Source organism: Pelodiscus sinensis, chromosome 15 (assembly GCF_049634645.1).
Source record: "Pelodiscus sinensis isolate JC-2024 chromosome 15, ASM4963464v1, whole genome shotgun sequence".
NCBI lineage: Eukaryota > Metazoa > Chordata > Testudines > Trionychidae > Pelodiscus > Pelodiscus sinensis.
Genome location: NC_134725.1, coordinates 12,296,596 through 12,310,813, shown reverse-complemented (window position 1 = coordinate 12,310,813; position 14,218 = coordinate 12,296,596). Strand labels below are relative to the sequence as shown.

Sequence of the window (14,218 nt, the reverse complement as noted above, 5' to 3'; positions counted from 1 at the left end):
CCTTGGAATGGTGCAGGTGAGGACAGGGCCATGCGAATATGCTCCTCATTGATCAGATAGATCGGCTGGTGTTGGACAATCTCCACACTTGTGCACACATTGCTTTCCCCATGAAGGAAGAATGTGAATGCGCAAGACAAATGTTCGCTGGATAAAAAGAAGTAAGAAAACTCATTCACTAGCATATCAATGAATGTGGATGAAGAAAGGACAAATGTTGTAGGGGGGTGGTTCAGATTGGGTTGAAAACCCAATTCTGTTGTTTCACATAAGTAAACTGAGCTCAGGACCACTGAAGAGTACCGTACATAGCACAATTACCAAATTCTGGCTAATGAAGGAACAGTATTAACATCAATCTCAGATATTTACTTCTGTACCCATTTCAATTAAAGAAAGCTCACCACAAACAGTTGTCCACAAGTGGAAGGCTTCAAGAAGTCAAAATGCTATCTTCAGGATCAAAACTTTTAGGACAAGAAATAAACTTCAGCTGAGAACAGGAATGGGAAGGAAGAACCATTCCTTACATGCTTAGCAAATATTGGGTTTTTGAAAAAAAGTTATAGACAATGGCTCAAACGGCAATTATCTCCATAAACTGGTGCTCTAGGCTGCCTTGACACTGCAATTCACTATCAACGATAAATGTTCAATAAATAATAATGAAAATAAAATGTTCCCACTTAATCCACCAAGCAAAATTTTGTATTACATTACATCTAATCATTTCCTTAAATGTTACCAAATGTAATGTCTCAGTTCTCAAATAACTAAAAACTACAAGAAAAAAACAAAAAACCAAGCCCATATCAATTTCCCATTTTTTTGCCTTCAATACAGTCAGCCGGAAATGTACAGAGCTCAGTTAGTATTGTTCGGATACATTATTACAGATTTACAATGGCGGGGTATTCTTTAATAGTTGTTGGCTTTGGCACTAAGCCAGTCACAACATAAATACCTTCACCTAAGGAAATAATACCGGCAACTGTAACAATTTCACTTCACAGTTTAAGCCAACTAACTGAAGCAGTGCTGTAAACCATTTTTGAATAGTTGAGAATGGATAGTTTAGAACAGGATGCTCTTTAACTTTCCTATATCTCTAAGGGTATGTCTACACTACCCCGCTAGTTCGAACTAGGGGGGGCAATGTAGTCATACGGAGTTGCAAATGAAGCCCGGGATTTGAATTTCCCAGGCTTCATTTGCATAAAGCCGGCTGACGCCATTTTTAAATGCCGGCTAGATCGGACCCCGTGCCGCGCGGCTACACGCGGCATGGACTAGCTAGTTCGGATTAGGCTTCGTGGAACGAGGTGTACAGCTAGTTTGGATTAGGAAGCCTAATCCGAACTAGCTAGTCCGTGCCGCGTGTAGCCGCGCAGCATGGGGTCCGACCTAGCCGGCATTTAAAAATGCGCCGGCCGGCTTTATGCAAATGAGGCCTGGGAAATTCAAATCCCGGGCTTCATTTGCAACTCCGGATGACTACATTACCCCCCCCTAGTTCGAACTAGGGGGGTAGTGTAGACATACCCTAAGTTAATCTATATTTATTGTATAATGTTTATCCTTAAATAAAAGCTATGCTTCTGTTTTAAGCTGCTACAACTGAGTCTATTAAAAATAAAAGTTCACTCTAGAAAAATCTGGGGACAGGTTATTTTACAAAGCATCAAAATGGAAGGTGGAAAAGCTTTTATTCAACATCTTCAGCATTGAACATCCTGTGTTTAGATGTACTTTGCATAATTCAGCAATGGGAACTAGCAAGTTTTACTTGACTTAGACGTCACAACAGAAAATAAATACTAATTTTACTGCTTCACCACTTGTACACTAGATTTAAACTAATCACTACATTTTTATAGCAAGCTGTGAGGGAGAAAGGAAATGGGTCATAGATTCAAGGATATTTCTATTCAGCACTCTGCTCTTCGAGAAAAAGAAAAAAGCTCAAAACCGAACAAAAGTATATGCAAACATAAATAAAATCATGAGCAGAACTCAAATTATTTAATTAAGAATAATAGTCCCTGGAAAAAGGATGATGCCCTTTTATATGTATAATTCTTTCATTGCAAAATGATGGAAAGTCTAGTCTAAGATTTGAGTGGAAATAGCTTTTGCAAAGAGTTCAGCAGGCAGACTTTCTAAAGCATAGAAAAGCTGTTTGTGAAGAAATCATTTTGAACTCCCGTCTTTAGGATATTACACAAGAATCTTTGTGATTCCACACGCTTTCTACACAGGTTTTGGCTATGAAAGTCCTGCTTGCCTTACACAGAAGTGAAGGGAAAATAGCCAGTTGGGACCACATATTCACTCTGTCAAGCCTCTTGCAAAGAAGTCAGGCATAAACAAGTCACATTCATTCTTACACAAGATTCACAAACTGAACCTTCAGAAAAGTTAAAGAAACAGTATATGGAACATGAACTACAGAGAGAGAGAAAACATAAGAAGGATTCCATTTCATGTTCCTGGACAGGTAACAGTCTAAGATAAAAAGCCCACTAAGGGCTGGTTAAAAGTTTTATTAGTGAAACCAGGATCATTTCAGCACCAGATCCAAGTAAATCTGCCTGACATATGTAGTCAAGAGTGAAAAATTGAACATCTTGCTTAATCATGTTTTGGTTATCTGTACAGGTTGGACTTCTCTGGTCCAGCGCCCTCAGCACTGAGCAGTCCAGAACAAGAGAGTTTGCTGGACTGGGGAGGTCAGGCCTTGGGCTTTCTTGGGGCTACCTTCCTGGCTGCCAGCCTGGACAATGCACTGATCCACCCCCTTGGCAGGGCTCTATACTGAGCCATCAGCCCTGCTCCAGCTGCCCTCAGCCGCGTGAGCTCCACTGTCATAGGTAGCCAGTGGCTCCCCTGCCCCCAGGCAGCCAGTGGCTCCGCATCCCTGGCTGCTAGGGGTTCACAGACATGGACAGCCAACAGCTCCATGCCCTGGCTGGCAGGGCTCTGCTCTGCTCCTGGCTGGGCTGCGGGGGCACCAGGCTGGTGGGGCTCTATTCCAGTCAGCCCTGTCCCTAGCAGCTCACTGCCCACGGTTGCAGCAGCTCCCTGACCCTAGCCAACTCTGCTCCAGTTGGTAGGGCTCCCTGTCGCCAATACCCAGCCCCCAACACTGCTCTGAATACCTGCTTTCTGGCTGGACTTCTTGCGCCCTAGGCTGCTAGCATTCCCAGCTGCTGGCAACCTTTTGGATGGGGATCTCTGTTCCAGCAACATAACATCCATGGTCCTGCCAGGTCACAGAAGTTGCTTGATCAGAGAGTCCTGGACCAGAGTGGTTCAACCAATAGTCAGCACCAACTGGAAACAGTGAATTCCTAAAGGCAGATTGCTGATAAAATGTGTCCAGGTAATGTAAAATGTATCATGTTTATAGAATCAGCATTTTCCCCTTTTTCCTATTCCTAAGTCTTACTCCAGGGGGCTGTATAGCAATACTTTGCAAGTGAATAAACAGTTACATAAAGTGAATGTTCCCTCTGGCAAAAGACTCATTGTTTTAAGCAGAGTTTTAAAAAAAAACCAAAACCAATAAAGATCTTGTTTTGGGAACTCCATACACTCTTGGTAAGCTTCTGACAGTTTTGGAAAAATATTTACTTTGGTAACTAAAGCTCATGTTTGTTTTTCAAGAGAATAGTGTCACTGCACTGAGTGATGTGTTCTTAGGCAGACATATCCCAACACACTGACATTCTTGTCTCCAGTATCTTTCACATAATTTATTAAATACCAACCTGCAGAAACCAAGTCTGTTACCAAGAATAAAATAAATCTCCAAGACATAGGTAACAGGCAGAAATTAATATTCTGAAAAAGTCAGCTTTCATGTGCCAATTATAAGACTTTCATGTATGCATTTTAATAATAATTTACAACCAGCATTTCTAGATACTGCCAAAAGCAAAGGTCTTTGTAGAGTACCGTAACTGCAGACCAGGTGTCTAGGGCTAATCTGTAATGAACAAGATTTCAAGAAACTTTCTTATCTGTATTTTACACACTAAATCTGCAGTAGCACTTTATCCACATCCAGTTTTCTTAATGGTGACTAACAGTTCCAGTTACACACTCTCTACACTACAAAGATTCCATAAAGCATATTTTCCATACAGTTCTTGTAGTTATTGACATAAGACATTCCCTTGTAAAAAACTAAACAAGTATCACAGAAAACACACAGGACTAAACTCAGTATCCTCTGTCAGCGCCAGATTTTCAGAAAACCTCAGCACATTCTTAAGAATATCTGGTCCCAGCTATAGATAATGAACCCCTGGAAATCTAGGCCACATCCCAAGCATAATTGTAATGTTTTCTTTTTTTGGATTTTTTTTGGTCTATCTGACATTGTTCAGAATACCAGAAAGCACCATACATGTGAAAAAGTCTTCCAGATACTTCCTTAGTCACTCTGATTCTTCACAGCATTGTGTTGCCTTTTACACACGAGCAAAAAGAATGCAACACAAATGTAAATGATTTACCAAAACTGAATTGTTGCTTTTTACATTCATCTTGCAGTAGTGTGGGTATACAAGGCGCAGACCTAGCACAGAATCAAGCCTGAAATGTTTATTCTGAGTGTATAGTATGCATAGCTGCTCAGAGGAAAGAGATTAAACGATAAAAAGAGGTGGCAGCATTTTGGGTGAGCGTGAATGCATGGCATTCTATGGAACAAGCAGACAAGTACCAGATGCTTGTGGAATATAAGGGGCATACAACTTCTGCCCAAATGAAGATGTGTTTGAAGAAATGCTCATTATCAGATGAAAATATTTAACCCACAGAAATATGCACAAGATTATGCAGTGTGTGATACGTAATCTATTTACGATATGTGACAGAAGATAAATTTTCTGTATATTTAGGTCTAATGTGAGCTGTAAGTCTATTGCATTTATGATAACAACTTGATGTGCAAAGTTTTCTGAATATTAGGGATGTCATCAAAAGCCCCATATGTATGTGTACTACAAGTGGCTTATTTTATATTCAAAAATCTTTCTTTCACATAAAAACACATGTATGTTTGAATACACACAATTTCTAGATGCTAGGTAGTAAAAATGCAAAGTTATGTCTTATGATGTCATTAGAGGGATGTATTTCACTAGACGCAGAGGAGTAGCCCTGTTAGTAATTTTAACAACAATTAAAAAAACAGCAACCATAAGTAGGTCTGTGGCACCTTAGGGTATGTCTACACTACAGCACTAATTCAAACTAGTTAATTCAAACTAAGCTAATTCGAACTAGTGCCTCTAGACCTAAAAACTAGTTTGAATTAGCATTTTGCTAATTCAAACTAGCATGTCCACATTGAGTGGACCCTGAACCGAGGTTAAGGATGGCCGGAAGCAGTGCCGGCAGGGCATCAGATTAGGACTTAGAGCGTGGATCTGCTGTCTCAGGCTAGCCGAGGGCTGTGCTTAAAGGGACCCAACCCCCACCCCGGACAGACAGTTCTCAGGGTTCCCTGCTCGCTTGTCTAACTCGATGAGGGACAGAAAAGCAGTCCTGGCTTGGGAGTGCCCTGAATGCCCACATTCGGCACATCACAGCACTCGGCCATCAGCCCGGCTGCACTTGCCGCAGGCTGCCATTCGGGGGGGGGGGGGGGGGGGGAGTGTCAATCGGGGGGCTGCAGGAGAGCTTCCACCCCGAGGAGCCTGCAGAGTCACCCCAGTCCTCCCCATCGGGGGCTCGTACCCCATTCCTCCCTCACCTCCTTCCACTTACCTCTCCCTAGCCCCCCTTCCAAAATAAAGGACACATGTATTCAAAAATAGAAACTCTCTTTATTGAACAAAACTTGGGGAGACTAGGAAAAGGAGGTGGAAGAGGGGAAGAGAGAGGGTGGGGGGGGCAACTAAAATGATCAGGGGTTTGGAACAGATCCTATATGAAGAGAGGCTAAAGAGACTGGGACTTTTCAGCTTAGAAAAGAGGAGACTGAAGGGGGATATGATAGAGGTCTATAAAAGCATGAGTGGTGTGGAGAGGGTGCATAAAGAAAAGTTCTACATTAGTTCCCATAATAGAAGGACTAGTGGACACCAAATTAAATTAATAGGTAGCAGGCTTCAAACTAATAACAGAAAGTTGTTCTTCTCAAAGCAAATAGTTAACCTGTGGAACTTCTTGCTGCAGGAGGCTGTGAAGGCTAGAACTAGAACAGAGTTTAAAGAGAGTTAGATAAATTCATGGAGGTTGGGTCCATGGAGTGCTATCAGTCAGGGGATAGAAATGGTGTTCCTGGCCTCTGTGGAAGGACTAGAGATGGATGGCACGAGACAAATGGCTTGGTCATTGTCTTCGGTCCATCCCCTCCAGGGTACCTAGTGTGGGCCGCCGTCGGTAGACAGGCTACTGGGCTAGATGGACCTTTGGTCTGACCCAGTACGGCTGTTCTTATGTCTTTATGTTCTAAGCTCAGGGTTCAGGGTCGGGAGTCCCACTGGACCACCTTGATTTTCATGCAAACCTGCTCCTGGGTGGCCAGGCTGGCAGCTATCCTGTCCTAGACAGCCACTTTCCTGTGTCTAGTGCGGAGGTCGTGGACGTTGGAGGCTTCCCCCCAAACCTCGATGAGGTCCATGATCTCCGCACTAGACCAGGTGGGCGCCCGCCTCTTGCGGCCCCGGGCAGGCTCCTGGGAGCCTCCAGCCTGGTCCCAGAAAGAGGCGGAGGGCTGGGTGGCAGCGGGTGGCTGGCTCAAGCCGTGCCAGGTGCAGGGTCCACTGGCTGGGTGCTGGCAGGCTTGCACCTGGCACGGGAACCATAGCCAGACCGTGCCCCTTTAAGGGCTCCAGGGCTGGGAGGGGGGCAGACAAGTTTCCCTGGTGGTACCCAGAGTGGCCTCCAGGGCAAGCTGGGGAGGGCTAGCCTCCCACTAATTCGAATTAAGTGGTTACACAGCCCTTAATTCAAACTACTTAATTCGAACTAGGCGTTAGTCCTCATAGAATGAGGTTTACCTAGTTTGAATTAAGCGCTCCGCTAGTTCGAATTAAGTTCGAACTAGCGGTTTGTATGTGTAGCGCCTATCAAAGTTAATTCGAACTAACGTCTGCTAGTTCGAATTAACTTTGTAGTGTAGACATACCCTTAGAGACTAACAAAAATATATGTACAGTAGCACTAGGGGGTGGTGCCCCCTGCTTGATATGCTCACCAATCCTCTCCCCCCCCCCCCCCCGCACCGCACCCCCGTTCTGGAGATAGGCAACTCCAGATCTCCCACAGGCCACCGAGCTTGTAGTCCTGGCCTGCTTTGGCTCTCCCCACTCTGGCCGCCAAGGGGAGGAGAGGGAGCGAACCTAGGCTGATCCAGGTCCCTCCCTACAGCCATGGGGGGTTGGGTCAAGCTGAGGTTGGCCCAAAAAATTATTTTAAGTGCATCCTTTGAAAAATTATTTGGAATCTTGCTTTTAAATATATTATCAATGGAAAATCCAAAAAAGAAACACCAAAAACATTTGAAAGTTTCATAGTGTGATGAAAATGTTTATGTTCTTTTCTTAGATGCTATACCTCTTTAATTCTTGGCATATATGAGAAATGTCACAGAGCATGTGATTCCAATAAATGGCTTTTATAATTGTTCAAATGCCTCAGCTTCATTTTGGTGCTTAATCACCCACAAATTTAACCATTTGTGCTTCATCATCACAGGTGCTTCCCACCATGCTCTCTATTACCTTAAATAGTCTGTGTGGTATTAAGAAACAAATCTAAGTTTTTAAAGTGCCTCTTTGTGTAATACCAAGGTACTCCTATTAATTTAAGAACGTTAATCAGAAAGTAACTAGTAATTAGCAATGTGTATTACAGTAGGAAAAATAAAAGAAGGAAATATCTGTACATCTATTTAGTGAATATGTATTTAATATGACGTCTATGAAAACATGTTTAGAGTTTGGTGCTGGCCAAGGGTGTGAAGGGGTAAGATCCCTGACTGTCATAGCTGGGTTAGAAAAACCCTGTAGTGTAAGCACAGTTACTCAGGTGAAACTGCACTTCTGCTAATATTTCTCAGTTGGTCTGAAATAATCTATATTAGTAAAAGCACAACTGTGCAAGAATAAATTATGTCAATAATAAGAGCAATTTATCCATATAATAATTGACATACCTATAGCAACAAAGCAATCCTATTGCAGATATAGCCTCAGTTTCCTAGAGCTCCTCAAATACCTGATGGAAGCTGTGTTATCCTGCATTCAAACTTAGAAGAGGCTATTTTCACAGAATTATGCTAAATAAAAGAAGCTATCAAAGGATTACATTCCAAAGGCAAACGCTGAATGCATGTGCCAAATGTCAGTCTGTGTGCAATCAAAAGCCAAGTTTTGTTCACAATCACACCCAACTACTTTATAACCCTTAACTTTTGAAGGAGATTCCTAGATATCAAGGCTTTGGTTAAAATATACATGATATTCCCAAACTGGATTTCTAAAAAACACAAGTGTTAAAAACAACAATTGTACTTCAGTAATCACCTCCAAAATTAAGAGATCTTCATATTTTATAACACTAGTAAAATGTGAGCCATCTTTAAAGCAGCTAAATTTATTTTGTGGTACCAGAAGAAAGCCTCTGCTCTCAATACTGCAAAAATTGCAAACAGGAAAATATATTTTATTCATTTCTCTTAACTATCTGTCAAATAATGGGGATCAATCCCAACATCAAAAGTAATGAGAAACAATTATGTAATGTGACAGAAAACAGAAGCATCAATAAAAATGTTTAACTCAAGTCTATCTCCCTAATGGCTCATCGCAAAAGACTGAGGCTCCCCTGCTGTGAACACTTATGCATGTGCTTAACATGCATAACACACTTTGATGTTAATGGCACTACATACAAAGATAAGTGCATGTGTTGGTGTCTGCAGGATCAGAGCCTTATTTAGTAATAGAAATGTAGCCCTGTTAGTCTGGTGTAGCTGAAGCAAAATGCAGGACTATGTAGCACTTTAAAGACTAACAAGATGGTTTATTAGATGATGAGCTTTCGTGGGCCAGACCCACTTCCTCAGATTTTTGATCTGGCCCACGAAAGCTCATCATCTAATAAACCATCTTGTTAGTCTTTAAAGTGCTACATAGTCCTGTATTTTGCTTATTTAGTAAATAAATGTTTAAATGCGCTATCATTTAGTTCTTAGACCTAAAAGCCATCATACTTCACATCAGCAAGAAACCAGTGCAATTACTTCTGAAACACTGTATTAAAGATATGGTTACGTTTTTATACTAATTTAGTATTTTTTTCTTACAGCAATATTCTATAAGGCATACCAAAGAGATTGTATTTTAAGTGTTTTTATGCATTTGAAGATTGCTTCTTAGAAAGCACTCAATTTTTTGCAAAGTATTGGCAACGGCACAAGGTGGCATTTCTAAGCTAATTGTTATGGTTGTTTATTTTTGTTCTGTTTGGGTTTTTTCTCCCAAGAATTCTGTAATACCCTACTTAAATCTACAGCAAATGAAAAAAAAACTCCAAAGGAGTGAAGAATAAAGAAAGAGTTGAGGTTACAGGCAGTCCCCGGGTTACGTACAAGATAGGGACTGTAGGTTTGTTCTTAAGTTGAATCTGTATGTAAGTCGGAACTGGCGTCCAGATTCAGCCGCTGCTGAAACTGACCGCCAGTTCTGACTTACATACAGATTCAACTTAAGAACCCCAAGCTTCCCCAAGTCAGCTGCTGCTGAAACTGATCAGCGCTGATTCCAGGAAGCCTGGGGCAGAGCAACTCTGCCTCGGGCTTCCCATTGTCAGCGCTGGTCAGTTTCAGCAGCAGCTGACTTGGGGACGCCTGGGGCAGAGCAGCTGGGGTGCTGCTGAGTTGCTCCAGTAGTGCCCAGAGCAGCGCTGCAGGACCAATCGGCAGCGCCCCAGCTGCTCTGCTCCAGGGTCCAAAACAAAAGCCTGGTCTGCTGGGGGGGGCACACTAGCAGCGTGTCCCCCCCCCCCCCCGGCAGACCAGGAACACGGGGAGCAAAGCCGCAGCGGCAGCGGGGTGACGCGCATCTGAGGCTTTGCTCTGGCAAAGTCTCAGAGGCACGGGACCCCCCCGCGGCTGCGGCTTCAGTCCGGGTGCCTGTGGTCTGCTGGAGACAGTCCCCAGCAGACCACAGGCACCCGGACTGGAGCAGCAGCAGCGGCGGTTCCCCGCACTTCTGAGGCTTTGCTCTGACAAAGCCTCAGAAGCGCGGGAACCCGCCCGCTGCTGCCGCTTCAGTTCGGGTGCCTGTGGTCTGCTGGGGACCGTCCCCAGCAGACCACAGGCACCCGGACTGAAGCGGCAGCAGCGGGCGGGTTCCCGCGCTTCTGAGGCTTTGCTCTGGCCTCAGAAGCGCGGGAACCCGCCCGGTGCCCCTGGTCTGCTGGAGACGGTCTCCAGCAGACCAGGGGCACCAGAGCAGCTTACGAACAGGGCTTTCTCGCCCCGGAGCTCGCAGGTAGCAATCCGCTACCTCAACCTCCGGGGCGAGAAAGCCCCGTTCGTAAGTGCGGATCCGACATAAGTCGGATCCGCGTAAGTCGGGGACTGCCTGTACTTTGGAAAATGTACTGGACCTCTTGAGATTTTTGCCTCTGTAAATATTTCTCCTGTTGTATCCATTTGCAAGTAAAGAGTATGAGATCAGTGTTTTCTCTTCTATTCACAGTGTTTGAATTAAACAGGAGAAAGCAGTGGTGAGAGAAGTTCTCTGGTCTGGGTGAGACGCTGAAAGCACATTGGAGAAAAATACTTGCCAATCTGGAAACAACGCACTATAGAAGGGAAAAGGCACTTACTGAAGATGATTACCCCCCAAAAAGTACAAATCAAGCATTTCCCCAAACAAGAAAGCAATATTATTATTTCTCTTTTTCTATATCATCCAAGCTAACTATAATATCAAAACATATAGATGGTATCATGAGCTTTCATGGGCACAGCCCACTTCTTCAGATGACTTATCATTTTGTTGACACCATCTGGCAACCCTACATGTCTGAGACACATGTACAAAACATATTATGAATATTAACTAACTTTTTGTTTTTGCAATGGTGGGGAAAGTGTTGAAATAAGAGTTTCACAATACAGAAAGCGTTTAGATAATGTCATGAACCTATTATCTCAACACTTTTTAAGTTGTCACCAACAATTCTCTTGCCAAAAGTAATTTTCCTCACTCTGGAGAGTCTCTCACTTACTGATCCCCATGTCCAACACACTCCTACCATTTTTTTCATATAAAATGTATGTCTGGGAACATCGGTAGGCAGTAAGAAAGATCAAAAGCTTTGTTGACAATATGAACACCTTTAATATTGAATGGCCTCACATTCCTCCCTCTCTAGCTAATATCTGAGCAGTATTTTATACTGTAAATTCTGAGTTAAAGAATCTACAGTATAAAACTACAATTTTAGACTTTGTTGAAGGAAAGCTTCCCCGGAACACTTGACCTTTAATGTGAACATATTACATATTAAACTTAAAAAACAATAAAAGGTCTGGTAGCATTTTCTAGACTAACAAAACATGTGCATGGTATCGTGAGCTTTCATGGGCACAGCCCACTTTTTCAGATGACTGGAGTTATGAGTTTAGGTTGTGCAGACCCAAAATAAATAGGGGAGAAGGGAGAGAGGGAGGGAAGGAAAAAGAGAAGGGGGTGAGAAACAAGGAACAGAAGGAATGAAAATATCAAAGCTCAGATATTAGCTAGAGAGGGAGGAACATGAGGCCATTCAATATTAGAGGTGTTCATATTGTCAATAAAGCTCTCCTAGCCATGTGAATTCTTGAGAAGTGTGTGTGAATAAACACACACATGGGACTCAAACTTTGATCTTTCATATTGCCTACCAATGTTCCCAAGCATACATTTTATATGAAAAAAATGGTTGCAGTGGTCATCTGAGGAAGTGGGCTGTGCCCACGAAAGCGCATGATACCATCTACATATTTTGTCTATAATGTGCTACCAGATCTTTTGTTGTTTTTTAAGCTTATTCTGCACAGACTAACTCAGCTACCCTATGAAGCTTATATTACATATTGCTTTGCATTCTCTATTCTGGCTGCCTATACACATTTAAGCTGGTCCTATTGGTTTTATAAGTCCCAATTTGAGATGGATCTAATTATCACTAAAGAAAACTTCGCTAAGCCTTATCAAAGTATCTTGCAACATGACACTATCCATATTTTAGGTCAACAAGTAGTCCTGTGGTACCTTAGAGACAACAAAAATATATATAGTACAGGCAGTCCCCGGGTTACGTACAAGATATCTGTATGTAAGTCGGAACTGGCGTCCAGATTCAGCCGCTGCTGAAACTGACCAGCAGCTGACTACAGGAAGCCCGAGGCAGAGTTGCTCTGCCCCAGGCTTCCTGGAATCAGCCGCTGATCAGTTTCAACAGGCTGAATCTGGACACCAGTTCCAACTTACATACAGATTCAACTTAAGAACCCCAGGCGTCCCCAAGTCAACTGCTGCTAAAACTGATCAGCAGCTGATTCCAGGAAACCCAGGGCAGAGCAACTCTGCCTCGGGCTTCCTGTAGTCAGCGCTGGTCAGTTTCAGCAGCGGCTGACTTGGAGACGCCTGGGGCAGAGCAGCTGTGGTGCTGCTGGGTTGCTCCGGTAGCGCTGCTCCTCAGTGCTACTGGACCAACCCAGCAGCACCCCAGCTGCTCTGCCCCAGGCATCCTGATTCAGCCGCTGCTGAAACTGACCAGCAGCGGCTGAATCAGGACGCCTGAGGCAGATCAGCTGGGGTGCTGCCGGGTTGGTCCAGTAGCGCCCAGAGCGGCGCTGCGGGACCAACCGGCAGCGCCCCAGCTGCTCCACCACAGGCATCCGGAGAAAAGTCTGGTCTGCTGGGGGGTGGAGGCGTACTAGCTGCGCCCCGCCCCCCCAGCAGACCAGGGAGACGCGGGCGGCAGATCAAGACACACCACGGTCCCGCTGCCCGGGTCCTCCGCAGTTTTGCTCTGCATCTCCCTGGTCTGCTGGAGACTAGCAGACCAGGGAGATGCGGAGCAAAGCCTCTGAGGACACCGGCAGCGGGACAGCCGCGGCACGTCTGGGCTGTCCCGCTGCCTGCGTGCTCCGCGGCTTTGTTCCCCGTCTCCCTGGTCTGCTGGTCTGGAGAAACTTCCATCACCTGCTGCTCTTAGGCAGAAAGTTGGAATCCTTTTTTCTCCACTCAGGCTTATCTGAAGAAGTGGATTATGCCCACAAAAGCTCATGATACAGGCAGTCCCCGAGTTACGCGGATCCGACTTACGTCGGATCCGCAGTTACAAACGAGGTTTGCTCCACGCTGCCGGCGTCCTCAGAGGCTTTGCTCCGTGTCTCCCTGGTCTGCTGGTCTGCTGAAGACCAGCAGACCAGGGAGATGGGGAACAAAGCCGCGGAGCACGCGGGCAGCGGGACAGCCCAGACGCGCCGCGGCTGTCCCGCTGCCGGCATCCTTAAAGGCTTTGCTCTCTGTCTCCCGGTCTGCTGGTCTCCAGCACATAAGTCAGATCCGCCTAACTCGGGGACTGCCTGTATCATGAGCTTTTGTGGGCATAATCCACTTCTTCAGATAAGCCTGAGTTGAGAAAAAAGGATTCCAACTTTGTGCCTAAGAGCAGCAGGTGATTGAAGTTTTGCGAAGTGGCTCTGCAGTGTGTAGTACTTGTTCCTGCAGGAACATACCTCTCATCTTATTCCTCCTCACTTCATACTTTTAATAATCTATTGAGTTTAGGTTTAAGAATATTTGCTTGATTTTATTGGAGGAGGAAGAGAGTAAGAGAGTGCTAACTACTGCTTATTATTACATTTTAACTGGGCGAGCAGTTCAAGTCACTTGGCACACTGAGAGTCAGTCAGCATCTTTACAATTAAAATGGCAACTTCATCTATTTATTGTTTTGCCATGAGATCACCTAAATAGTCACACTAATATTTTTTATCTTCCAGATTTTTTTTTTTGCAAAATCCACATTTATAGACTAAGATGATGAAAATATGTAGATCTGTTTTTAACTTTGTGTGTGTACACCATGTAAGCTGTCAAAATAATACCGTTGCAATCTGAAATGTAACTTCTTGGAATACCAACTGACACTCAGTGTTTCACTGTCTTAGTGATAATTACTATGGAAAATA

At 44.1% G+C, this 14,218-nt stretch overlaps 1 protein-coding gene across 3 annotated transcripts in view; it reads right to left on the bottom strand.

Annotated features, from left to right (window-relative positions):
- MED13L (mediator complex subunit 13L) overlaps positions 1-14,218 on the bottom strand; it is a 379,146-nt gene that overhangs the window by 136,752 nt on the left and 228,176 nt on the right. For all 3 annotated transcript variants that reach the window (XM_075898186.1, XM_075898187.1, XM_075898189.1), the window contains one exon: positions 2-147. In XM_075898186.1, the coding sequence (XP_075754301.1) occupies positions 2-147 (146 nt within the window). The remainder of the gene's footprint in view (position 1; positions 148-14,218) is intronic.